The following is a 26,894-nucleotide window of genomic DNA, read 5'->3' on the forward strand; positions in this document are numbered from 1 at the left end:
TTAAGAGTTCCAGTTGGCTCTTCTAACCATGAGGCAGGCTCTCAAGAGCATTTATATCCAAAGTACAGTACCCAGCTGCACCCCCAGTCTGCTGTTCCATTTCTGGGAAAGGCAGCTTTCCCCTAGCACCTTGCAAAGTGCTCACCCAGTGCACAGTTGCAGTGCCTCCCCTGAAACACAGCAGTGCCCAAACAGGGAAACGGTGAATTCAACACCACCGAAGCAGCACAAGGAACTACCTTACCCAAATGTGGTTATGCTTCCTGGTCGAATGTGTACATTACTACATGCAGCCAACAGTGTCTTGTGAGACTGCATCTGAATAGCCTGCAGCCTATAACAAGTTAAATGCTCAAATTCCTCATTTCCATTGAAATTAGTATTACATTCTCCTGAAACAAAATCATTAAACTTAGTAACTCCATGTGTTGGCCGTGAAGAAAAGGTGGTCTCATTTATGGTAGGGCTGGCTGCACAGGAATTTTCTACTCTTTTTAAGCATTGACAGTCTTCTCTAACCACCAGTTCCTTCCAGAGCAGAGCCAAAATTGTTCACTGCATGCTGATGGGAACACCTGGGGTTTTACATGTTAGAACAAACAGCACACAACCTGCGCTGGCTTTGATGGCTTACATCAATCTGCTGCTGTGCAGCTGATAAAGAGCAACATAACCGTGAGTTATCAGATTACTTGTTTATTGGGACTTTTGATTTCAAGTTAAACCTGGGTTACAGTTTCCCACATATCTTTGTGTTTGCCCTTCAATCATCCAAACAATAAGGAAAGTTAAAAGACTCTCGTTTGTTCTACTGCTTCCAGTACTCAATACATAGCTTTCTTTAAATAAATACATTCATATTCTGTGTCATTAGAAGAAACAGCCTTCTATCCTCCCTTGGTTCTTTAAAAAGTGTGGAAGATAGACAGCTATTCAAGTTTTATTCATTGATTCTCACAGTCTACACACTGAACACTGAAATTTGGCTTGCTTTTCCGGGTCAAAACACAGCACAGGCATCTTCCTGTGCAGCAGGAGGGAAACATACGCATGCTGTACTTGGCACCATTATTTTCAGGTTCTGTTTTAAGAACAGTAATGTAGATGTTTTTAAGATACCATAAATCAATCTCATATTATTATACAGTTGTAGAACAGGCTGTTTAAATTACAAAAAAAAATAAAAAATCAAGATACGACTTTAAAACTTGCCACCAAAAATTGCTGATTTGGATTCATAATCAAGAGCTGAACAAAGCAAAGGAAGAGTCTGAGAATCACAAAGCAACAGGTCGCTTGTCAAACTGGATCCCTTTATGTTAGAGCGTCATTTACTCAGACTGCATGTCCCTGTACCTTGTCTTTCCCTGGCGTTCCATCAGAGGGTTATTGCATTTGGGGTCTGACCACAGAGCAGAAGTACAGAACTGCCACTGGTGATCCCATCTGTGCTAGTGGGTACCCTCCTGACGGGGAGTTCAGGCTGCCCAGGCAAGAGAGCTTACTTCGGGTGGTGTGTGCGCAGCACAGGTCTAATAATGAGGTTCACAGTCCTCCACCAAGCTGTCGGTGATGTAGTTGGATTCAAGGACACTTTCGTAGTAGCTTTTTTCTGCAAACGTGTTCACTGTCCAGGCAACCACCTGAATCCCTTTTGAAGACCAGTGCCTCACGTAGTCTCTGCAAGGAACAAGGACACCGTAAGAGGAAGCACTACCATATTTAAGGCAGACAGTGCTGAGGCTACAGCTGAGTTTTAGTCTCACACCGGTTATCACATCAAGAATGACAGTGCATCCTTTTGCAACGTCATCTTTTTGTGTTTTATTACTGTAAAAAACAAAAGCAACAATTTTTCCTCCCTTTACACATAAAGCATAAAATAAAAATACAGACTAAAGTGATAGAGGCTTAAAATAATAAAATAGCTTGGAGTAAAGGAATTATTCAAATAACCTTACACAACACTGAACGGAACACATTGATTAGCATGTACTATGTTAACTCCATCCTTCTATACTAACAGAATGGTAATAACCTCCCAGTATGTTAGGAAGCTTAACACTTACTGAGAAACAAAATCTTTCTGCACGAGGAGAGCTGAAACCCCACACAATCGCCATAAGAAACTGTGTAAGCTCCAATCTAGAATGACATCCAGCATCATATACAAGTGATGTTTCCAAGAGGAACTGAAACGGGGTGTCCCATCTCCAAAATGACTCAGTTGCCAAGGCCTGTGTGTTAGTGCTGTTACAACATTTCTGTCAGCTTGTCTCATCTGGAAGATGAAGAAGAAAAGACTCTAATTCATACAAAACCCAAGCTGCATTAAATATGAACTTTGAGAGGTTAGATACAAAGTGCTAGCTTGCATTTGCAGCTCTCCCCTTCCCCTCCTGATCCTTTTGTCACTCTTTCAGAAAGCTGCTTATGGTATTTCACTGGCTGTTTTTTTTTCTTCAAAACGTACTGAATAAACAACAGCTTTAACGTTAAAAAACTGCGTAAGAGGTCATGGAATAAAATACACAATAAATGGACAGGGCAAGGAGAATTAGGAAGCAGTTTTAAGAATAGTCTACACTTCCATAAGAACATGAGGTCTGTTTAACAGGTCTCTTGTGCACAGATACCTGGCCACATGCCAACTGTAAAAGCGATGCACCTTTTTCTACACAGCTTTCAGGATGGCCAGAGTTGGTGTAGGTTCCTATGTGCATCTAATGAGCACAGAGTGATCCGGTAACATTATACATTACAGAATCATAGAATCAGCTAGGTTGGAAAAGACCTTCAAGATCATCAAGTCCAACACTGGACTTGATGGCAATGCCAGCACTGCCAAGGCCACCACTAAACCATATCACTGAGGGTTTCATCTACACCGTTTGTGAACACTTCCAGGGACGGTGACCCCACCACTGCCCTGGGCAGCCTCTTCAAATGCCTGAGCACCCTCTCTGTGAAGAAATTCTTCCTAATCTCCAATTGAAACCTCCCCCGGCACAACTTGAGGCCATTTCCTCTTGTCCTGTCACTTGTTACTTGGGAGGGGAGACCAGCCACCTCCTCACTCCACCCTTTGTTTAGGCAGTTGTAGAGAGCAACAAGGTCCCCCCTGAGCCACCTCTTTTCCAGACTAAACGTCTACTTCATTCACTTTCAAAAGTCTTGGCAATTTTAACAACCCCAATCCTGAACTGCAGTTGTGTACCTAACAAATTCCAGGCAAAACTTAAAAAACCCCAAAGTAAACATTGAGGAAACATCACCTTATACACAACATCTGGCATGAAAGAACAGACTATGCTGCTGTTGTACAAAGATGGAAACTCCAGGTAGAGCTGTTTCAGGGCATCAACTGCCTGCCAATTGGAGAGACACTCAGGTGTTATATCTATACATACACCCATATACGCACTGCAAAGTCCTGTTAGAATAATCCCCTTGAAAAATACTTGTGTAGCAATATGGAAATGGAAAGTGGGGAGAAAAAAATGGAGTATTGTTTATAGCTTTAACACAGAAATGACATTTTAGTTTTTGCAACCTAAGCATGATTCTGTCTACAGTAGTGAGTAGCATTCTTAGTGTTCACAATACCCTTAAATATATAGCGGATAAAATGAAGCACACCTAGAGTTTATTTCAAGGGGATTTTTTTTTCCTCCATATTTTGCTATGATAGAGAAAATATTCCAATTTGCATAGATTTTTAATGATTGATCATTTTTATCTGCCTTCAGTAACACAAATTACACACAAGAGCAGGATCCCTAGTTGGAGGCTGAAGACAAGGTACTAACTCCCCTCAGCACAGGCTGGGAATTCACTTTGCTTTGTTTCGTGGTGGTGGTGTGAGCTGAACTCAACACTCACACAAGTCTCATGCTGATTTTAAGTTGCAGCTTCCCTGGACAATGGAATGGGACGAGGGAACATGTCTTTGCTTTGACAGCCCAGCTTTGGATGACACAAACAGCAGACCCAGTCTCATTCATTAGAGAAGGGACTGCCCCCCACATCAGTTTGAGACCAACAGAAAAGCAGGTTAGAAACCCAGAGAAAAGGTGAAAAAAGGTGTCTTAGTACAGCAAGTAGTACCTGATTTGCATGGCCTTTGACATCGAAGTAGATTATAAGATTGTGCTGCATAGACTCCACGACAGCTTCTCTCAGAGTTGGTACCTTTTCACCTTGGAATTTGCTCCTGCAGAGACAAAGAACTTCTCACTGGAATGCAGTCAAGATACACATGTGCACACATATGGGCACACAGCTACACAGGGCTGTTTCCTAGGGCCTTCTGACTTCACCCTGCTGTGCCTGTGTCCCTAGCCCTGAGCCAGAATCACAGATCCTGGCGGAATAAGCCAGACAAAACGAGGATACAGGAGAAGCAGTTTCACATATCCATAAATTATTTCTGGTAAGGTGACAATACGCAGCAGCTGGTTTGTGGTAACTGCCTATGTGGAAGTTCTGTCTGTGTGGTTCAGGTGATCACCTTCCCAGTAACAGATGGCGAGGATGCTACTTGAACTACAGACTCACAGCTGGTACATTTACAAGAGCCTGGAAATGCCTAATGCAGTGTCTCAGGAGCACACACTAAAAGCTCTTCCTCTAAAAAGGCTTCACTTATAATACTGTATCAGTTGCATTGTTATCAAAATGTTAGTAACATAAAATACTTTCTCCTGCACATACTGGAAAGGACCTAATCACGACTCCTGCCTGAGGCTACCCAGGAAATCTGTCTGGCTCTTTTTCAACAGGATAATCCTGATGTTTATAATCCCTAAGACACAATCATTCAAGAAATAAATGTGAATAAAATTAATTTTAGAAGTAATTACTCAAGCCAATTTTGACGTATCTTGAAACTCCCAGTATCGCTGGTGTCCTGCACTCAGTTTAGGGGAAGCTTATGTATAGATTAACCTGTTTCACCTTAGATGGCTGTGGATTTTATCCTTGAAAGCCAATTATCTTGACTCTGCTCCACTGTTCTGATTGCCAGGATACGTAAAGAGATATAGCCTCATACACCTCTAAATTCAAATCAGAAGCAGCATACGGGACTCATTTTTAAATTTACAGAAGCTTTCACCAGTGATAGAGCAAATCAATAATTTTCTTTACCAAGAATATTAGTTTTCCCTGTTGAAACAGTAGTTTCGGAACAGCAACAGTTCAGTTACCGTAGCCTGTGCTTTGCAGATGGATTAAGCCTCCTAATTTCCTCAAAAGTCAAGTCACGCAATCTTCCAGAGCCATCAGTTGTCCTTTCCACTGTTTCATCATGCATTAGGATGGGAACCCCATCTGCAGTAAATTCGAGATCCAGCTCAACACCCGTTGCTCCATTCTCAGCTGCCTTAAAGAAAAAAGAAGAAACAAAATCACATGCACAACAGGAGACAGCTTTATAGATATTGAATATAGGCACAGATATAATTAGTTTGTGTTCTCACAAAAAACAAAACAAACAAAAAACAACAACAACAAAAAAAAACCCCCAACCTAATAATGTTTATTCAGCAAGCTTGACCTGTGGAACAAAGTAGGTTTTATCCAAGTTATTGTGAGAAGCATTCATAGATCAACTGAAAGCATATAACTTATTTTACCAATAAAACCACAGTGCTAATGTCTCAGTCTTGGGACTGAGGCTGTTTCAAGATAAAAATGCAGAAAAGAATCCTGCTTTCTCCTTCTGGCCTAATAACCCATGAGTCCCTAAGTTATGTTAATTTCAAAGAGAGAAGGGAAGCAAATGCCCACACTTTAGATAATTTATGGATTGACACTTGGAAGCCAGAGTCAGAGCAGGCCACCAGAGCATAGTGTCTGATTGCACAAGAGAAGTTATTACCCCTCTTTCTATGGCACACAGGTGCAGTATTTCCTATGAGAGTCAGATTCACCACTCACACGCAGTATGGTCAATCCACCATACACAGTAGATAGAAAACCTCTCACAACCACCACACACTATGCTTGTACTAAATACTAGATTCCTCCTATCTGAGGAATGCCCATATTGGAGAGTAGTAAGCAGCTGGGCTGCTTTAAAGCATTTCATACATCCTGCTCCTGCCCTGGCTCTTTCCCAGGAACTCTTCAGAAAAGCACCCAAGTGAACTGCAAGCAAGTTGAATTGTTCTCAAGGTCAAATGCCCTGCTGGGAAAAGGGCCAGCACAGCAGAAAGACAAATGCCAGGCATGTAACCCAAAGGTTACAGCACTAGAGGTTACTCCAGAGGTACCTGCCAAGTTAGTCTCTCTATTGCACAGCTTCAGGCTTTGTCAGAAGAGCGAGCCCTGCCTTGCCCAAAGGTAAGAAATGATCAGAGCAGCAACGTCCCATCATCACAGGTACACTGCATTGAGAGGCTGCTCATCACGGATTCAGATGGTTCTCAGAAGCAGATTCTGAACCCTGGCAGCACCACGGTGCCTCGCAGATGAGGCAGCAGTTAAGTTCCATGGCAGGGCTGCACCAGTGGAGTTCTCACAATATCAGGTCTTGCCATGACTGCGGATTCTCGTTACAGATCTTCAAGGCTGAGACAGCAAACAAGCTGTTACTGGGTTGCTGTCTGCTGTCTATATTGTTGCACCACCAGCAAAACACAGTATTTCATTATTGCTACACTGCTAAGATATCCATCAGCACAAAGGGTGTAAGACAGCTCCCACGAGTCTCCAATCTGACCAAACCGTTCTGATCCCGCTCCGGCATGAAGGCCTGACATCCATACACAGCTCCCGGTGGCACGCTGGCAGAAGCTGGAGTTATTCAGGGCCACGAGGGCTTGGTGCCTGCTAAGAAGGCAGGTCCTCAAACAGACCCCACAGGCCTGTAGTGGTGCCCACCGACTTCTGCCTCACCACCGGCCTTACGGGAAGACAATAGGCTCCCGGGCCTCGCCCGCTCTCTGCAGAGCATCGGGCAGCTTCGCCTCGCGCTTCGAGCCTCGTCCGGGCCCCGCACGTCCCTTGGCGGCTGTGCCCGCCGGGGCGGAGCGGAGCGGCTCGGCTCGGCTCGGGGCGCGGTGAGGCCTGTGGATGCTGACCTGTCGGATGGCCGCCAGCGTGTTCTCGGGCGCGTCGTGCGCGCCGCCGCGGTGGGCGATGCGGGCGGCGGGGCCGCGGGGCCGCAGGACGCGCTGCGCGCTCTGGGGCGCGGCGGGCTCCAGGCTGAAGAGGTGCAGCGCCAGGTAGAGGCCGGCCGTCAGGAGGCCGGACAGCGCCGGGCTGCGGCTCAGCGCCAGCGCCACCACCAGCAGCGCCGTGAGGGACCCCAGCAGGCCCTCCCCGCGGCACAACATGGCGGCGGGACCCACCGCGCCGGGCCGGCCGGCACCGAGACCGCCAACACGCCTCGGGGCGACAGCGACGGCAACACCGCCCCGCCCCAACTCCGCCAGCAGCCAATCAGTGCTCTCCGCTCCCAAGCCTTCAGCCAACCAGCTGTCCCCTCCCCCGGCTGCGCTGAGGGCCGGGTGAGGCGGTGGCGGGAGTCCCCCTCAGGTAATGGTCGGAGCAATGGTGTGAGGTGCGGATGGTTCCAGGTTAAAAACGCTCGGTCAAACATAAATGTTATACAGCTAGCTATATATGTTGTGTAGCTAACTGTCCCTCATGCCTGCTCCCAAGCTAAACCCGAGACTAAACCCCGGTGCTGTGAGGAGGGCCGAGAGCCATCCGAGGGACAGACCCACATTCCCTCTGCTCAGGGAGGCGTCTGCTGGAGAGGGATGCTCGCTCCTGGCACTGTGGGTGACAAACGGGAAGAATAGAGAGGAGAAAGCAACAAGACAGGGAAATCAGTGAAACTTGAGGAAACTGGGCTTGTTTAGTACAGAAATAGAGTGGCAACGCAGAGGAGATAGCAGTTTGTATTCACATAAATGAGGATTTTGTGGGGGTTTTTTGTGTTCTCTGTGGGAAGGATGGGAAAAAAATGACTGCTGTGAGGAGCTCTTGCCAACCAGAGGTGGAATAGGCACCAGGTAATCTTCTAAACTGGGTATATATGTATATATATTTGTCACATATCATCCTACCTGGTTCTGAGCACCTTGGATATTCTTTTCTGTCCTATGGCTTTGTGTTTCTGCCGGGTGTGTCTGAGGAAAAAACCTGACACACACATGCAGACACATAACATAATGGAATGTATAATTAAATGTCTTACATATTTAGAGATCTCTTGATAAACAACAGCATTTGTTGGGATTAAAGACAAAGATTTACCCCCCCTCAATGATGTTTAACATACTGAAGAGGTAACAGATGGAGTTGTGTTTCTGAAACAAGAACAGCACTTTTAACACCCCGGAACGTTCATGGGGAACTAGGTTCATTGTTCCTGGGCCTGTTGCTGGCAGACAAGTGTGCATTTTCCACCTGACCTGCCTCCTGGGTGAGTATTACCTGCTCCTCGGCTGGCAGGACCAGCAGCTGGCTGCCGCCCGGGTGGGATGGGGTGAATGTCTGCCATTACAACCTGATGCTGTTCTAGAAGAGCCTATTAGCAACTTCTCATGTTTATCTTGCTCATCAGTGTGTGTCTGGTGGCACCAATACTTGCTAGTGACCGTCTGTGGTCCAGGTTGTACGAGAACTGCGCAGCCGTGTGATACTTGGTGTGATAAAGCAGAATAGGCTTCACCCGTGCTGATAGAGATCTCTTGGAAACTTATGGGTGGGAATCACTGGGAATCAGTCCCGGGTGGCCCTCGGTGCCACCTCACGCCTCTGAATGCTGGGGCTGCCTTTGCCCGGGAGCTGTCCCGCGGGCGCAGTGATGCGAACAGGTTTGTGGATGGCGCTCATGCGCTTCCCCAGACCAAATCAAGAGGGTTTTTTCCTCAACTTTGGGCCGCAGAGAGCCCAGTGCCTCCCCCCTGTGCACAAGCCCGCCCGGGAGGAGGAGCGGAGCGGAGCGGGCCGCAGTGCGCGCTGGGGCCTGTAGTGTTGCGGCGCTCGGCTCGGTTGCGGGGAGGCGGCGTCGCTCGGGGCAGCCGGGCCGGGCTGGGCCTCCGGGCCCCGAGCAGGTACCGAGCGAATCGCCGGGAGAGCGGGCGCTGCGCGCATCGCAGAGGCCGTGGTGGGCGCGCTACTGTCGGGCGGGGAGGGCCGGGGTTCCCGGGCCCGGCCCCGCCGGTGCCACTGGCCTCCCGGAGCCAATGTGGGGCAGGGCGGCCGAGGGGAGAGGAGAGGCCGGCGCCCGGCCTGTGGAGGGCTGGGTGCGCACGGGGCTGCGGGGGGACGGCGGGCAGGCAGAAATAGGCTGAAGGGGTGTGCGAAGGGAACAAAAGCGTTGGCAGGCTTTGCCAGGAGGTGCCTGGCTCTGGCTTCTGACTCCGGTCGGCATGGGCAGTGTGAGGAATGTCGGCTTCTGTAGGGAAGCAAGGCTAATTTAGGGTTTTGGTAGAAGCATTGGCGTGTGTTCGTACAGGCATGTATGAAGGAGGAGGCTCGTGGGGTTGAGACACAGATTCCCCTAAATATGAAGGCTGGTCTTAGTTTAACACCAGCATTTCTATAATTTATTTTTTTTTTACTGCAATTTTATTTATTCATTGCAGTTGATGGGATCTGTCTGATAGCTGTGGGAGGCCTTAGAGGTTTAGTCTTGGGTGGAAATTGTGAAGATTGTGGCGTGTACTTTTGTAAGTCGATCACCTTGATGCTTGCTTGCTTCTCTGTACCTGTGATCATCATTTTTTGCTCATTCAGCCTCTATTTTTATATGGGGAAAAAAAGAACAGCTTTTCAGCTTTTGTTAGTGATAGGAAGAAGAGAAACTTACTTGGGTTTTCTAATGTGTAATTTGTTTCCCAGAATAGAGCAGCACAATTAGTTGTGATACTGTTTTCCCTTCATGGTCTTGGAAGTACATGGAAGTGTAATGTTATTATTCTTTGTAGCTCAGTTAAAATGAAGATGGAGGATTATGAAATATTCTGTAAGAAGCATCTTGCCAGAATCCAAGCAGAGGCACTAAAAAGAGAAACCTCTTTCACTGTTCAGCAGAAAAGTATCTCCCTCATTCAATTCCATGGAGTTCCTGTGCTTTCTCCTCTGGTAAGGGGTGTTATTTATTTATTATTTTCTTCTCTAATGTGCTAACTTGTGCTATTGGCACGAGCCTTGATGTCTTCATGTAACGATTCTACTGAAGGTACAGTTCTGTGTGAGGTGTCATCGAGCCTGCTCTTTAGTTTATTCTAGGCATTCTTAGCCTTAATATTACAAAGTAAAGGGGTAAAATGTACTTTTTTTTACATTGACTATGTTTGCCTTAATTTTTTGAAATTTGTTCAGAAGGGGAATAAAAGTGTTTGTGGTATTAAATAGATGAATATTATTGCTGGGCTTGACTTCATAGAAAATAGTATCAACGTTCCAAATGTTGAATACATGAGGGTTTTTTAAAGTGTTAAAAATACCCCCCAACAAACCCAGTGCAAATAGGAAATACTGGGACACTTAAAAAGCTTTTAAGCAAATTTCTTTTTTTGCATGTGTTTGCAGCTTCCTCTGATGTATTTCACAGGCTCATTAATTATGTTAAGTCATTCTATGGTTAATGCAAACAGGGCCAAGCAGAAGACTGTTGGTAGTTTGTGCAGTAATACAGCCGACTTCCTTGTTTCAGTGATAGGAAGTATGAACGGAGAGACTCTAACTACCATGTCCAAAAATCAGGATACAGATACACATCAGAGAATAAATGGTGTATCTTAATACCTTTAATTTACAAATGAATTGTTCTTTCAAGGTTTCATAAAATAAATGTATCATTTGTCTTGATACTATTAAATGTTGCATAACTTTGTGAGACTAATTTTTGTAGCTCTATTTTGTAGATGTACTTCTGACTTTTATCCAAACCACATATTCTAAAGTTGTAACTCAGAAGATTTTCAGATTCTGATTGTTGAAGCAGACTGCTTGCATACATTTCTTTGTTGTGGAATTCCCCTCTGGTTCAGGAGGGCACACGTGAGCTAGTCCTTCACAGAACTGACTATTTTGAGTATGGGTCTGAGTTGCAGAGGGGCTCCACAGGATGGCCAAACTTACCATCAGTATAGAGAACTGAGAAAGACCTGTCCTGCAGTGTCAGTCCTGTGTCATTTGAAGTTGGTGCTATAGCATGTAATGTTCATGCAGTGTTCTCATAAACAGCCTCTTAAATTCATGTTTGTTTGCATGTGTGCCAAGAAGGAGTTTTGTAGATCTTCCATGGAAAAAAATATATATAATAGGTTAAAAAGAAGCTGCCATTTAAAATGTGTGCAAAGTCTCAGGTGATTGTTGTTGTTCTGTTGTACTGTTCTTTTGTTTTTCTTTCTAATTAATTTCTGTAATTCTGTATTGCAATTTGCATTTAGAGATATAAACTGTGTTTCTTACACTTTGTTTTGCAGCTTAGCCTTGAAAAGAAAAAGGAAATACAGCAATATAAACAGAAAGCACTGGACCTAGAGACCTGGAGACAGAACTCCCGGAAAAGAGCTTTATTGAATCGTGTTCAGGAGATCCTGGATAATGTTCAGGTAGTGTTAGTCCAAAGCCACCTTACAGCTTTACAGAAAACATCGCCTTACAGGCATTTTGAGAAGGTGCTGGGGTTTAAGTGTTCACCATGAAATTAATAGCAGTTAACTCTCCAGAACCAGTATGTGCTAGTACTTCATGGTATGTGACCTAATGGATTATTTAGTGATAATCTCTACAGTCATTATAATGCATGGGACTTGCTTTTCACTGCTTTTGTTGGTATATGCAAAAGGCAGAGTGCACCAGATGAATGCCTTGCTTTTGTATCTGTGTTGAAAAAACTAAATAGTAAAAAGAAATGAACAACATACCCCTTCCAGGTGTTAGAGCTTGCTGTAGTTGCAAGCTTACAGTTTAATCAGAAAATAATCTATATTCAACCTTACAGAATTAAAATTAACTTGCAATTCTGTGTGCTTTGAATTTTACTGTTTTCTTCGCTGCTTCACTGATGAATTTACTAGAGGCTTAAACTGATAAAGCTATTAAATGCATCTAATCAAGATACTGTTTGCCTTTGAAGCAGTTGTGATACAGTCTTTAAATTAACCTGTGGCTTCAACAAATCCAGTTAACACTGGATTTGTTGGGCTGCTAAGGTAGCAAACAAAACTTTGTGGTTTGCATTGTTAAGTGAACTGTGCATGGCAACACTCACGTGACTTGGGATTGGAAGAGCAGATCAGGAATACAATACAAAAATAAGTTAGCCTTTTCTTTTTTCCCAAAGGTGTCCCCTTAATAATTGAGTTGCAACACACAGAATAACCTATAGGGTAATTGCAGTGTGAAAATCCTTTTAAACAGATGCTGGCTAAAAGTAGCATATAACACTTAAATAAAGGTGGTTTTCCAACTACTGTACAAGTGAAAACTCTTTAATTGTCCTTGGATTAGTGAAGAAGTAAACAGGTTTTAGTTCCACTATTTTTATTAGGAATTATGTAGATTTGTTTTTAGTTATCTATAGGTGTATCTATATTTTGTGGTGATTTTTTTCAATTACCTTTCTTACTGTAAACATGTTTTCATGTTTTAAGAGGAATCTTGCAAGGTATTTTCAAGCCATAAAATGATTTTAATATATCCAGATTACTTTATGAAGAAAAGAGCATCTTTGCACTCTGATACTTGGTATCAGTAAAAATTCTAAGTGGATCATTATTCAAATTTAGATTTTAATTCTAATAATTTGTTTCTCATTGCAAAGAGCTTTGTATTTTAAGTCATTTCTAGGAAATTGGTAACAGTTGACTGGCTTTAAGGTGGTAGTAATCTTTTATAAAATCAGATGAAGCTTGCAGGAATCTGAGATTTAATTGAAAATACGTGATCTTTTTCAATTTTTATTTACAGATCAGGAGACGACCTAGTGTGAGTGATGTGAACACACAGGAGGCTGAGAATACTTGTCCTGATTCAGATTCAAAAGCTTCAGCTGACTTCACAGCCCTATCAGATGGCACTTCGTCATGTTCTTCTGAAAGGCATAGTTCTACAGTGCTTGAAAAGACACCAGATCTTAAGGCATCAGATGCTATTGGGCAGGTGACGCCAAATGTGACAGAAGTAGTTAAAGCAGCAGGAGAAAATGTTATTTCAAAGCAAAGTGAGAGTCACATCTCAAAAGATGTACCTTGTCCAAGGGCTGCATCTCCTGAAAATGTGCATAATAAGCCTGCTTCATTTGCTTTGCAAAAGCAGGAGGGACTAGGAGCATCGCCATCAGATGAGGAACTCCAAGATCCATATGTAATGAGTCTTCAGAACCTGATGAAGAAATCTAGGGAGTCCATAGAGAAAGAGCAAACCAAGCGTAGCTCAAAAGCTAATTCAAAGAGGAGTATGAGTGAAAGTAATTCAGATAAAGAAAATGATGGTGTTAAAACAGCTGACTCTGTGAAAGAAAGAGCGAAGCTTGCAGGCAGAAGTTGCGCTGCTGTGACACTTGATAAGCCTAGTCTTAATAAATCAAATACTCTTCTCCAAGGTGCCTCTACTCATACAAATAACACAAGTATGTCCACTTTATCCAGTTTTTCTAAAGTGGACATACCAATGAGAGTTGGAACACCCCCACTGGTGGATTCAGATTCAGATGAAGAATTTAAAAAGACTTCTATGTTTGATCGTGACAGTAGCATTGTCAGGAGCCTCACAGGCTCTTACGCCAAACTGCCAAGCCCAGAGCCAAGCATGAGCCCTAAAATGCACCGGAGGCGCCCAAGGCCTTTATCAATGGGACACATAGTTATAAATAACCCAGTGAACGCCTATGAGTTGAGTCCTAAAGGCAAGGGTAGAGCGATGGATTTAATCATGCAAGATATTGCAGACAAAAACAATGTGTCCGAATCAGTGCCAAAGTTCATGGTGGACTTCACTATGGCTTGCCCTGGCAGAGTTCCTGGTGTCAACAGGAATTCTTCAGGCCCTTATGATGGGTTGGGAGTTGGCAGGCCAAATCGCCATTCCTTTGGGCACTTTGAAAGCAAAGGAACATTGTCGACTACAGTGGAAGGACAGCTAGTGATGGACAGCAGAGGCCCCTATAAAGTAGAGACCAGCACTAATGTTGTTGCTGCAAAACTGAATGAGCCATTTGTCAGCAGCCAGTCTACAGTCACACAGAAGCTCCTGACTGCAAACGAAACCAACCCATCCAGTCTGATAGAAAATACTAAATGTAATTCTCCAGTAGAACTCAATAAATCCTACGATGTAGAAGACCCATCTCCACTACTAATGCAGAGCAAGAATATGCAACAGCAGATGGACACTCCAAGTGTTTCCTCAGCACATGAGCAGTTTCTAGAAAATACTTTTGAAAAGGTAAAACGTAGACTTGATTTGGACACTGACAACTGCCAAAAAGAAAACAGTCCCTGTGTTCTAACAGTTGGAATGGAAGAACAAGAGAAGCAGTGGTTGCAGGAACAGAAGTATCCTGTGGGATCAGTTTACATTACCAAGACTGCAGCCCCTGACAATATGGCAAAAGGTAAAAGATTTCCTGTACTTGAGGCTTTTTCTTACACTTCTCAGTTTATAAATCTTTTGGAAAAAAAACCAATGATCATTTGTCATTGGTGTTCCTAAGTATATGCATATATCAAAAAACTTAAATTTTGTTGAGTGTAAATTACCTTTTTTTCAGTAACCTCATTACTTCTCTCATTTTTAAGTAATGACACATTCTGAAATGCAACTTGCTACGTGAGCTGTTTTTAACTGCTACAGGATGGAGTAATGGCTGTCTTAGGAGCCACTTGGAGTTAAAAGTCTTACAACAGTTACTTGTAACAAATACTTAATGAAACGATGAGAAAACATTGGCTAAAACATTGTGTATCGGTTTTGTCAATTCTGTATTCTCGATATCATTTGACAGCACAAATAGTAATTTCCTGTTTGAATGTAGAAATCTGAATTTGGTTTTGCTAAGAAAATCATGTTTTATTCCACAAGGTTTAAATAAGATCACTAAAGATAGCCTGTGTATATTAAAGTACCTTTTAGTGGGTTGCAAATCACTGTATAGTATTTTGTTCAAATTCAAGGCTGTTATATCTGTATGTGCCTCTACCAAATGAAGCTGGAGTGGCATAATTCACCCAAGTAGGTGCAGGTGTGCTATTCTTAGAGCTAGTTTTTTTGTGACCTCATTTTACTATAGGCTCAGATGGAATTACTGCTGGTCCATTCACATGCTTATCCCACTAATGTGGACATGCAAATATTTTGAAGGACTGCAGTAACTGATGAGGTTCTTTGCAAGACATCATGGAAACGTGATATCAAGGTTCTTCACAATACGTAATGGAAACCTGATAGCAAAGATCTGTTGTACATTTTTACTGATGATGCAAAATCCTTCTGTTAGAAGTATCTATGTCCATGGCAAAGATCATATAGAAATTATTTAATACTCGATTCTTTGTAATGTATCTTCTCAGAGGAGATTTTAAAAACTAAAATGTTGGCCTTTGAAGAAATGAGGAAGAGACTTGAGGAACAGCATGCACAACAACTGTCGATTCTGATAGCTGAGCAAGAGAGAGAACAGGAGAAATTGCAGAAGGTAAGGTAAAAAGAGGAAAAATTCTAAGCAAAGGGCATGTGTGTTGTGTTGCAGCTTGTCAGAAAGCAGTTGGTATAAAAATGTATGTTCTGTTGCTTTGTAGAGGTAGAAAAATAGTCTCATACTTAATTCTTTCTTTTGTAGGAACTGGAAGAGCAGGAGAGAAAGTTGCAAGGGAGGAAGGTTGCTACAACAGAAATAGAAATCTCCAAAGTGAACATTAACAGTAGGATGGAGTTGGAGTGGAGGAAAAAAAGCGAAAGCAGCTTGCTGGAAAGTGTGCAGTCTCAGCTGGAGACGGTCCATAATGCAAACTCTACCAGCACTGGTAAAACTGACTGGGTAGAACACAGATTAAATATTGTGCTATATTTTGATCTACAATGCTTGGTGGGAGGAGGTGCCCCACTGTATTGATAAAGGCAGTGTTCATGCCCTGGGATACTTGTTGATAAGGATCATGTGGACAGCTGCTGCCTCCAGCTGTCTCCAGCACATGTAAAACAAATTCTATGTTGCGTCTTTGTCTAGATGGCATTTAGTACAGTTTCAGCCATCCTTGTACTGCGCCATGTACTGCATTTGTTATATAATTGTTATAGGGCATATTCGAGGACAACAGGCTAAGAGAAAACTCATTTGGTCAAGGATGTGCATGTGGATATGCATCATGTCACAGAAGGTTCATTCTCATGCCATGTAGCTGCACAGCAGTGTGACAGATGTTCTCCTTTGTGTAGAAGGATTAGAAGGGCTCTGCCAAGGGGTCTTGAATGCAAGAAAGTACAGCTATAGCTGTTGGAACACCTCTCACTGGTTCCCGGGCATTATGAAATGTTTTGGTTTGTCTTCTGTTTAGCAAATTTTGCTAGGAAATGCATCAGAAATACTCAGATTGCTTCTTCCAGTTGACCTTGTAAACAAAGCTGCTACCTCAGAGCTGAGTGTATACACACACAGTCATTACTTTATGGACAAAAGTGTAGGTTGAACTGTACTTTCTGCTTTGCATGCAGGTTTTGCTCATACTACAACACCTAGCACCTTTGCTACAACAAGTGAAACGTCATTCTTTCTCTGGGGACCATCAGGCACTGGAGTTATAAAAACCTCTGTATCTAGGCCAAGTAACAGGATCAAAACTAGGTGGACTCAGGTAAGGAAAAAAAAAGCTATTTCTATGTTTAAAAACCTGTAGTTCTTGTAAGTGGGTACTTCTGGCACAGCCAAAACTTTATCATAAACACCTTGTTTCTCACCTCAAAATGTTGGTCACATGATTGATGTTAGTTGAGTGAGAATGCATAATTCTTGGCTTTTTTGATCAAATGTTTAGAAAATGCTTTTTTTTTTTTTCTTTTAAGGTTTTCAGTCCCGAGATACAAATGAAGTTCGATAAGATCACTGCTGTGGCAAAGGGGTTTCTCACTCGTAGACTCTTGCAGACAGAAAAGCTGAAACATCTGAAGCAAACCGTAAAAGTAAGATCAGCATTTTTATACTGTGCAGCTTCACCTCCTGTTTGGTTTTGTTCCTGTCTTCATGACACATGAAATGATGCATTTTCTGCTTTCAGAAGAATTTCAGCATGTCTATCACTTGAACATGTTCAAGTATTGTACTGCTCAGTGTCATAAGGCCCAAGTCAAAAATTGTGTGTCCAATGCATACTGTTTGTAACGATTTCTTTGTTGTGAGGGATGGTGGTTGGTGCTTAATCTTGTTTTGCTGTCTTCCCCAGGACACAATGGAGTTCATAAAGAGTTTTCAGTCTGAAGCCCCATTAAAAAGAGGAAGTGTTTCTGCACAAGATGCATCCCTTCATGAAAGAGTCATGGCTCAGGTGACACAATTGAAGCTTTTTTCTTTTCCCCCTTTTTTTTTCTTTCCTAGCTATTCTGCTTTTGTAGTGTAAATACCTAAAACCTTCAGGGTGACTTTGTTTAAAGCAAAAACTTTAAAATATGGCTGTGAAGAGAAGATTACAGTTTTGTGCTGACACATTAAGAGAGATACCAGATACCTTTTCAAGTGTTTTCTTTAGACTGAAAGCAGGAAGAGTTTGATGATCCAAACTTGACTCGTTACTTTATTAAAATGTTAATAAATGTTAATTATTCTTTCCAGCTGCGAGCTGCTCTGTATGACATCTATGACATCTTTTTTACAATGGAGGCATCTGAAAGAATGAATATTCTGCGTCATGATCGTGAAGTTCGTAAAGAGAGGATGCTCAGGCAAATGGTGTGTTATATTCAAGAGAATGTGAACTGTTAAAGACTTTCAGTACTGAACCATTTTGCTTTTAAAAGGTTCTTCCTCAGCCAGTAAAAAGTTTTTAAAATCTAAGTTGTTTAATTATTTAAAAAAGTTTTTTACGATGTAAGTTGTTCAATTATGCTTTTTATTCTTTGGATAAAAAAAAGGGAAAAGAGAGGTCAGTGCAGTAGGAATTATTATGTTGAAACTTTTAATGTGTAGATGTATAAAAAGTTAGAATTAAAACCATGGTGAAAATAATAACAGAAAGTCCCTAACAAGAATTTGTTATGGCACACAAACCTTCTTAACTTGGGAATATAAGGGGCATCATTGAATTTTAAAAAAAGAAAAAAACCCTCGAATTCAGGCTGAATGTGAAATTAGTACTGAAAACACTGTTGGTTTTGTCGGTTCTTTTGCTTTTTTAGGATAAAATAAAGAGCCCAAGAGAGCGAGTGACACTTTCAACAGCTACACAGAAATCTCTGGACAGGAAGAAGTACATGAAGTATGTGCACTTCTCCTTTTGTGGTGGTGGTGGGAGGTGGTGGATGGCAAGAGGATGAGTAGGAGGCATTGCAAGTAGTGAAAAGACATTTTTGGAGTAAGAGCTTTTTTTCAAACTAACATATCTCCAAGGAAGAATGAATAAAAATCTCTCTGTGGGTGTGTGCTGTCTTAGTGATAGTAGTTCACTTTTACTTTTAAGAGACTTCTTGTTTGCATGGGAGAAAAAATGTTTGTGCTAAGTTGTGCATTTATGTTATTTTCCAGTTGTGAGTACTTGGGTTATGGTTGATTTTGTAAATTGCAGAATTGTTCCAAGTTATTTTAGCAGTCTTTCTAAAGTGTTTAGCAATAAAGAAATGTGATGGAGTATCTCTGCCAAAGTTTTTTGTGGGGATGGCAGTGGGTGTTGTCCTGCAACACAGTGGACTGAACAGCTGTGTGACACTTGCTTGAGGGTAAAAAGTGATAATCTGTAGTACTGCTGTAGATCCTATTGTAGGCTTTCTCTTACTGTTTCCGTTCACAACCTAAATGACGATTTTATGATTTAAATATATTTCTATACTTCTGTTTTTCTAGGGCTTCAGAAATGGGAATGCCAAGTAAAAAAATAATCATAAAACAAAAAACTCCTGAAAGCCGGTGAGTGAAGATTTCTTCTATTAGAATGCATTTAAAGAACTGTCGTAGAGATTCCTTGATCTGTGTTGCTGGTTTGCCATTGGTCAGCTCAGTTCCTGCCACTATTATGACAGCCAGTAATGAAATCTGGTTTAGCATGGGCTGGAAGGGGTTATTAGCTTATTAGAAGTTAGATAAGATGCATAGAGTCAGTTCTGAAATTTTATCTTCAGAAATTATTTATTTATGGCTTTAAATGTCTGTGTTCAGGTTCAAGGTTTTTCTCCAAGATACACTATTAGTATTTCTTAAGCTTCAGTTTGACACTGCTTTTTTTAATACCCTTTACTTTGTAATGTAATCATTGATATGCTTATCTTTGGAAAGCTGTCAGAAAAGAAGCAGTTTTCTGTTGTGATCTGATGTTCTCGCTCCTAGATTGTGTGATGGTTTCTTTAGATCACGGAAATTACAGTGTCAGTACTTGCTATCCAAGAAGACAGCACCTGCTCTCTTATGAGGCCTGTCTGCACCTTACTCTAATATAAAAAGTCAGATACTTGGCATCCCTTAAAACCAATTTTTATCCCATGCTTACCCAAAAACTTTGAAGATGTGCTGCCTACTAACACAGTTCAATCTTCAGTGACTAGTTAAAGCGATTCACTCCTTTTTTCCTGTATGTTCTTATGGATGTCTATGACCCCAAGGCACTGTTGAGGAGTTTTATCTATGTGCTTTCTTGTTTCTCTGTTTTAAATAGCGGGAGTAGTAATCCTATTCTGGAACTTTAATTCCAGCTACTTTTGCCTACATTTCATCTGCATTACAGAACCCATTGGTCTTTCTGAAATGTGTTATGTGAAACACGATGTATGTTAGAATTTGATATTCCTTATGAGTTTTGGGTTGGTTTGGTTTTGTGGTTTGCTTTTTTTGTTTGGTTGGGTTTTTTTGTCTTTTTTTTTTTTTTAAAGGAGAAAAGCACTAATAAAGGTTTGTGTTTTACCAGCATACTTCAACCCAACCAAGGACAGAATGCCCCAGTTCACAGGCTTCTTTGCAGACAAGGGTAAGGACACAGCATTTTACAGCCTAAATATGAAAGTAAAGCAAAGCATAAGAGCACAGTGATTTCTGAATAATATTACACATACTGGGGCAACTGTTGCGCAAAGTAAAAATACTTACTTTTCACAGTATTTGGAGAGAGTGATGAAGCTTTGTTTTACCTTATACTGGGAGAAAATAGTGTTCTCATCCTCTTGTGTATTGTCTCCATTTACACTGTGTTCCAACATTTCTATTTGTAACACTCATTCCACGAAGCTTTGCTTCCACATAATTAAATATGTGTATTTTTATATTCAGTATCTGAACTGAATCGGTTTCTTGAGTAGAGCTTTAAAAATCTGTTCATGGGGGGATGTTCTCCTATTTAATGTATCTATGTAGGCCATAATAACATCAATAGGAATTGTACTCAGGAGGAGGCTCTGTGGAACACTGTAAAAATGTTTTCATGCCAAACACAGTTTGATAGTGTCTTTATATGTTTGGATACAGCCTTTCAACTTTGTTGCAATGACTTATTAACTCTTTTATATTTAATTAGAACCCCTAAGACCTCAATGAAGGGGGTTGAGCAAAATAGAAAGAAGGCCTCAGAGAGCAGAATGTCTAACAAGGCTGTTTCAGGTGTGTAAATTGGTGTGTGGATCTTACAGTAAATATGTTATTAGTATCTAGAAAAAGTAAATGGGCAATATATTGTTTCCTTTTCTTGTGCACCTGCTTTGCTATGTCTGAAATCTGACCTATCTCTTTAAACAAACGCGCTGGTAACTTAACCATCCACTTTTAAATTCTATAAACATAGTATATAGAATGCGCAGCACAGCTCATTTGCTTTCACTCACCAGATGCCCAGTCATAAAAAAGTTTGCAGGTATATTCACTCAAACTGTCTGAGAAGCTCATAGTAGTCAAAATAGACTTGTGGATTATTTGGATGGATAATGGATTAGAATCTTAATCTAGCATCGTACGGAATGTATTAGTGTCAAACCTTTTTTAATATGGGAAATTCTTATTTATTACTGCCCTGGAGCAGTGCTGGCAGGGAGTCTCTGAGGTTTAGTGCAGTGTGTACTGTTTAAATGTAATGTTTTCCCATAGTGCTTGGTCTTTCCATAGTGCTTTGTGAAGCCAAGAGAAGTGGCTATAGAAGGATGTACCATAAGAAACTAGGCAAACACATCTGTAGCATTTCAGTTTGAAGCGGTGAAAGTAAAAAAGCAAACATGGAGTTTACAAACAAGGTTTGTTCATTTATTTTTCTATTCTCCTAGTGCTGTCCCCACTAAAGTGGAGCAAGGCAGTTGTTCATTTGCACTCAGTGACACTCCAGCAAAACTAGCAAAGGTTGTAAATAATCTCTCTGAAATATAAAGAAGAAAATTAAGTAAGCAAAGTAATTTTAACAACCAGAGGTAGTCATTAAGGGAAGTTTTCTTCTCCAAGTTTGCAAAACTGTGTCTGGTATTGACTAGTAGATGAGAGTGCTGAAGAAGACAGCAAAACAGTCAATACATGTACCAGTTACAGAGGTTGTAAAAGAGTAGTAGTGTAAGGGGGATGTCAGTGTCAGGTTCATAACTGGTTTGAGATTTGGATGCCATACCAAATTTCAAATTTTCATGCTCAGCTTATAATGATATGCAGTGTTTTTTACATTTGCCTCTGGCATCAGACCTCCAGTTAAAGCATTCTTTCTCTCTGTCGGCAGAGTGTGCTGCTGTACTAATCTCTGAGTTTATTTTAGTCATAATTATTGAAGTCATAACAGTTGATACATGGCAATGAAAAGAATGCTTTGGGTTATATCTCTAAATTTCTCTTTGCCTTTCCTTATTGATGTTTGAGTACCTGGAAACCTGCACAATGCCTTCAGTAGTGGCCTTGGAACTTAGAGCAGAAGTGTCTAACCAACTTTATGCTGCCTAGTTCTGATTGCACAACATAACCTCATTTAGTGTTTGGGCATCATGTGTTCCTGTGTTGTAATACCAGTACTTCTATATGCTCCTTTATAAATAGGCATATACTTGTATTAATAAAAATGGCTTCTGAAATTATTAGATGAGGAACACTTGGCATGAAAGCAATAATTGCATAATTTTGCAATAAAAAGAACCTTAAGTTGAATGCATTTCAATAGAAATTGTTTTCTTTATACATGGATAAAATGTGAATAGTGAAGAAAGACTTGGCAGTAAGTTGAATAGAGGTTTGAAAAGAGGATGTAAAAAGCCAAACAAATACATAGGCTTCTCTTATTGTAGTAGAAGTTGTGCATGTCAGAAAACAAAGACTCGTAGCAGTGGCTTCATCCAGGCAATACAGAGATTTATTTATACCTGTAACTGTACTAGTTTGCTGTACTCCTAACCCATAATATTTTGAATTTCTCGTCTTCATTCATTGCTGACTCGCAGTTAAATTGTGTCTATTAGGGGGGGCAAAAGGGCAGGAGTATTAGTAAAATATAGCTATTATAAATACATTCAAATTAGATACAAGACAAACCTTCAGAAGAAAACAACACTTTACTCATCCAACTCTTCTTCTTTTTTCTTCTTTCATTTTCATGATTGTTTTAATTTCTATCTACCAAGTGCGTTGTATCTTAATACCACTCCAAGTGGTGGTTGTCTTTTCTGGCAAGAAGGCATCTCATTCAGGAATCAGCTAGTGGCCCTAAATTTATTTTTTGGTTTTTTTGTACTACTTCAAAGTTCTGTTCTGAAGAGAAAAATACAAACTGATAAATCTATAAAGAGTTTTATTTGTTGAGTTTTTGAAGAAGTGTATTTTAAATAGCACAGAGATGTTCAGTCAGGATCCTGCAAGCTGTGCCAGGGTGGCATTTAATGTGGTCTGATTGTGTTAAAAAGGTGTTTGAGATCAGGCTGCTGCTACAACTAGACCTATTAAACTCATTTGTTTTTGCCCAGTCTGACTGTGTGTTGTGGAAAAGAGGGCATGAGGCATATCGAGTATTTGGGTGTCAGAAGCACTTTGCCAAGTGTAGTGTTTCCCTCATGCCTGTCTGGGCTGAGCTGGGAGCAAAATGGCCCATGTGAGATGGGGGGTGTGCTATGAAGTGTGTTAAATTGGGCCAGCACTGCAGAAAGGCATCAGGCTTGCTCCGTGTGAACAGCAGGTCAATTGTATATCATAGGAGAGAGGCCACTTCCCTATGCTATCTTCTTATGTGTGGGAGATTTTTATGTAACTTGGAGGAAAGTGAAGAGCTAGTGTAAAAACGCTAGCAAAGCATCGTGCCTGTCAGCCTGGTTGTTTGTCCTATGAGATCACAGGTGAGCTGAAGAGTACAGCACTGGAGAGTGTTGGGCCAGCACAAATGCCTTTTTGTGTAGCGGGAAACAGTGTTCAGATGTGAGGGATTCTGACAGGGTGAGGTCTCTGTAGGCATTTCCAAAGATGCTCTGCACTGTGCTGAATGTAGCCCTCGGACAACTGTGAGTAACCACTGCAACCCTGACAAAGAGTAGCTGGAGAGCCTAAAAAGGACTGGCATGTACTTTGTTGCATTCATTTATTTGCCTGGTAACTTTCTCTCCATGGCTGTCTTCCATTTCCACTGCTCTGCACCACATGGTACGATTGTCACTGCTCTGTGTGAATGTCTTTGTGTGAATGTCACACTGCTGGGCACTCGGGAGCTGCCTGAACCTAGTGAATGCTGAGTTGTGCTCCTTCTTAGCAGCCTGCAGCGCTAAACCCTTATTCCTGGAAGATGTTTGTGCTATGCATAATACAATATGGCTTTATAAACATATAAATCTATGTACATATTTGTTTCATGTGCAGAGATTTATTTGTTATTATTTTGATACTCGAGCACCTTCACTTTTGTAAGGGCCCTGTGTGATGACCTTATTCATACTGCACTTTGTGTATATGGAACCTGTAGAAATCTACAACTGTCTCTTGATTTATTAATGTGGCAGCTGGAGAAAAGAATGATCTTAAATATTTTACTTTTATAATATATTTTAATTGATAGGTTGTTTGAAAGTAATATGTGGCATAGTTAAACTTATCAGTCATTTAATCTCTGTCTTGGTAATGTGACAGATCTGCTATAAAAAATTTATAGTTGTAGGTGTTTTAAAGTAGCAGAAAAGAAGGTGGAATAATTACTGAGGAAGGAAATACTACAAAATGCCATTAATTTCAAACCCATAGGTAATTTTTATATGGCATTTTGGGTGTAACGTTATGAAAACGGACATTTTAAAAGTAGCCACTGGATATATAATAAAGCTTTAAAAATATATAAATTGTCCTACACTTTTTCAGCTATATTTGATGGATAATCCTGTTAGAAAAAACAGCAGTATTTATTATAAAATTGTAATGTTTCTACTTCATTTTTAGGAGCATATGCAGGAAGAACCCAAAGAAAGAAGCCAAATGTTGTGACAATTTAAGAAGACAGCACTCACTGGGATAAAATGGCTGTTCTTGAATGATGGCATTCTCAGCACTGACATAATGCGTCTCCTATGCGTATATGTATATTTACAAATTATAAACATTTTGTCATTTCCAGATAATGACACATTAATACAATCATATTGAAGTTATAAAGGGCTGTGAAGCTTGAATACCTGTGGAAAAATTGCATGCTAAGACTTATATATTCATACTGCTACATGCACATAAGATTATTAATCTTGTTTATTTAAAGACTACCACAGGGCAACATTAATTTGTGACTTTTTCCCACTCTTAATTCTTGTGTCTAACACGCACTTCTTGCATTACTTCAAATCACAATTTCTATGTATGACTGAGATTACCTCAATTTAAATACTGATGGCCTACATGTTTTGCATTTCTGCTGAGTTGGACAGACATGGATCCAGATTCACTGCTCGCCATACAGAGGTACTTTCAAAGACTATACTGAAACAGTGCTTTTATATGTGAGGTAGATCAAACTGATGTGCTGAAAGAGTCCTAGGATTTTTTTTCCTTGCTGTCTACAGCATTTTCTTATGGAAACAACTTTTGGCCAAGGTGAAGAGAAGTGTATGTGCTACAAAAATTTCAGAAGGCAAGATTTTAATTGTTTTACCGTTTCAGACTTACAAGTGATTGTTCATAATAATAATTCAGGTATCTTTTGTTTCATTGATGACAGTCACGATTTTTCTGAGCAGTTTCTCTTCTACCGTGATCTGACAGGCCCTTGTGCTGAAATAATGATTCCAAGGAGGAAAAATACCCCTATTAAATCCCAGCAAACACAATCTCATATTTGGAAAAATCTTAACATCAAAAGATCGTGGTTATATTTTCCCTTGGCTTTCCTCCTGATGGATATCATCCTTCAACTCGAGCAGCAGAATTCTGTAACTTCTTTTAATTAACTTGGCACATTAATAGGGAATTGATAAGGAAAAGCTTGGCTGTGTGTGTCTTTGCAGTGCTTACTTTGCTCTGTAACAGTAGTAATAGAGAGCTGACTAACAGAATGTGAAACAGATTGTATATTGTTTCTTTCCCAGTATGGATACAGTGCAACACCCTGACTCTGAAGGCTTTGTAACATATTTATATGGCTATAAGAAAGAAGACTGACCAAAAATTTCCTTGCGTTAAATAGCATGAAAGAGGAACGTTAATGGTGGGGTGAGGAGAGTGTCTTCAGGGCAGCAATGAGTGAATTGCCTCGATTGTGGCTCTGGCTGTGGCTGTCATCTGTGACCAGGTCTGTCCTCTGGTGACACTGTTCAGAACACACGTTTTATACCATGCAGTAAGTTACCCAAAGTGCACACCTGGGCAGTGGAGAAAATGCTGCCTGAACAGTTTGAAGAGCACCACTGCTTGGTAGCTCTTTGCCACAGCGTTTATTTAAGAGGATTCCTCATGGTGTATATTTAAGAGTTTTCACCAGTGGAGGACCTGGATTCCTCATGGTGTATATTTAAGAGTTTTCACCAGTGAAGGACCTGTCCCCCCCATACAAACGCTGTGATCCTCAAAATGCCAGATGTAATGCCGGAAGTGCCCGAGGCAAGCTTCCTGCTCCCCTATGGAAGCTCCGGTTTGGTTCCCACCTTTCCTTGGGAGTGGAAAACAGCTCGAGGGGAAACATTTATGGTGACAAGAGTAACCTGTGTCCCAGGTGACAAGATGTGCTGTTGGTATATCAGTGCTAAAGGTGGATGTTTTTAAGGGATGGTTTATGTGCTGTATTTATTATTAGCATAGGTGATATGTTGATGTAAAATTAGGTTTAGCTTAAGTGTCGGTAAAAATGAATGCTTGCCTTCTGTTCAGGTTTCACATCTAAACCTCTCTTACTTTAAGCATGCTTCCAGTGTGTGTATTAAACCATTCTAGCACAAGGCTTTTTTTAACTTTCACGAGGCCTTTCTACTTGACAAGTGCCAGAATTTGTTTTTGTACTTGGTGTTTTGTATTTATACCTATTTATCTCTTTGTTTTGCGTGGAACTGTGACATCGTTATGAAAGTGTATTTATTTTTGTACTTTATTTCGTTTTCACCAGTCTTGCTTTTTACTTACAACATACTGCACAATAAACTTTTAACGTCTTTGACAAGAACCGCCTTTCTCTCACCGGCCGCGCCGGGGCAGCCGCCCGCCCTGAGGCGAGCGGCTGGGCGGGAAATGCCGGCGGAAGGCACCGCCCGGCTGCGGCGTCATGTGAACGGCGGCAAGATGGCTGCCTTTCCCTGGTGAGGCGGAGGGCGGCGGGCGGTGGGCTCTG

General features: G+C 41.3%; 3 protein-coding genes across 6 annotated transcripts in view; 2 read left to right on the plus strand and 1 right to left on the minus strand.

Moving 5' to 3' along the window:
* Nucleotides 1-676: 676 nt before the first annotated feature.
* On the minus strand, nt 677-7,391 carry GDE1 (glycerophosphodiester phosphodiesterase 1). Of its 2 annotated transcripts, XM_061366999.1 has the most exons (6): nt 7,086-7,389; nt 5,208-5,383; nt 4,108-4,213; nt 3,276-3,368; nt 2,070-2,281; nt 677-1,680 (listed from the first exon to the last, which is right to left on the minus strand). In XM_061366999.1, the coding sequence occupies exons 1-6, from the start codon at nt 7,338-7,340 to the stop codon at nt 1,533-1,535; spliced, it is 990 nt and encodes a 329-aa protein (XP_061222983.1). In that variant the 5' UTR covers nt 7,341-7,389; the 3' UTR covers nt 677-1,532. The 2 variants fall into 2 exon arrangements, with proteins under 2 accessions (XP_061222983.1, XP_061222991.1); XM_061367007.1 differs by lacking the exon at nt 3,276-3,368 and having other exon boundaries at nt 7,086-7,391.
* A 1,566-nt stretch (nt 7,392-8,957) lies between these two features.
* CCP110 (centriolar coiled-coil protein 110) lies at nt 8,958-24,770 on the plus strand. Of its 3 annotated transcripts, none has more exons than XM_061367186.1 (15): nt 8,958-9,071; nt 9,948-10,104; nt 11,454-11,582; nt 12,943-14,587; nt 15,543-15,667; nt 15,812-15,995; nt 16,684-16,823; nt 17,032-17,148; nt 17,409-17,510; nt 17,795-17,911; nt 18,358-18,437; nt 19,019-19,081; nt 20,073-20,132; nt 20,676-20,758; nt 24,527-24,770. In XM_061367186.1, the coding sequence occupies exons 2-15, from the start codon at nt 9,958-9,960 to the stop codon at nt 24,577-24,579; spliced, it is 3,045 nt and encodes a 1,014-aa protein (XP_061223170.1). In that variant the 5' UTR covers nt 8,958-9,071; nt 9,948-9,957; the 3' UTR covers nt 24,580-24,770. The 3 variants fall into 3 exon arrangements, with proteins under 3 accessions (XP_061223170.1, XP_061223163.1, XP_061223178.1); XM_061367179.1 differs by lacking the exon at nt 8,958-9,071 and adding an exon at nt 9,133-9,263; XM_061367194.1 differs by lacking the exons at nt 8,958-9,071; nt 20,676-20,758 and adding an exon at nt 9,133-9,263.
* A 1,358-nt stretch (nt 24,771-26,128) lies between these two features.
* VPS35L (VPS35 endosomal protein sorting factor like) overlaps nt 26,129-26,894 on the plus strand; it is a 57,742-nt gene continuing 56,976 nt past the window's right edge. Inside the window, exon 1 of the mRNA XM_061367205.1 lies at nt 26,129-26,862. Coding sequence (XP_061223189.1) covers nt 26,630-26,862 — 233 coding nt within the window. The 5' untranslated portion in view covers nt 26,129-26,629. The remainder of the gene's footprint in view (nt 26,863-26,894) is intronic.

This window comes from Neopsephotus bourkii, unplaced genomic scaffold, assembly GCF_033783945.1.
Source record: "Neopsephotus bourkii isolate Nb327-2 ecotype Australia unplaced genomic scaffold, CSIRO-AGI_Nbou_v1 NB_126, whole genome shotgun sequence".
NCBI classification, from domain to species: domain Eukaryota; kingdom Metazoa; phylum Chordata; class Aves; order Psittaciformes; family Psittacidae; genus Neopsephotus; species Neopsephotus bourkii.

What these genes read in the sequence shown, in the direction of transcription:
- GDE1 (XM_061366999.1), bottom strand. Translation starts at nt 7,340, where the DNA reads ATGTTGTGCCGCGGGGAGGGCCTGCTGGGGTCCCTCACGGCGCTGCTG. An exon ending in TCTGCAAAGCACAGGCTACG is followed by an intron (nt 4,214 to 5,207) that starts GTAACTGAACTG and finishes TTGTCTCTGCAG; the next exon opens with GAGCAAATTCCAAGGTGAAA. An exon ending in CAGAAAGATTTTGTTTCTCA is followed by an intron (nt 1,681 to 2,069) that starts GTAAGTGTTAAG and finishes TGTTCCTTGCAG; the next exon opens with AGACTACGTGAGGCACTGGT.
- CCP110 (XM_061367186.1), top strand. Translation starts at nt 9,958, where the DNA reads ATGAAGATGGAGGATTATGAAATATTCTGTAAGAAGCATCTTGCCAGA. An exon ending in ATGAAAGAGTCATGGCTCAG is followed by an intron (nt 17,511 to 17,794) that starts GTGACACAATTG and finishes TATTCTTTCCAG; the next exon opens with CTGCGAGCTGCTCTGTATGA. An exon ending in AGAGGATGCTCAGGCAAATG is followed by an intron (nt 17,912 to 18,357) that starts GTGTGTTATATT and finishes TTGCTTTTTTAG; the next exon opens with GATAAAATAAAGAGCCCAAG.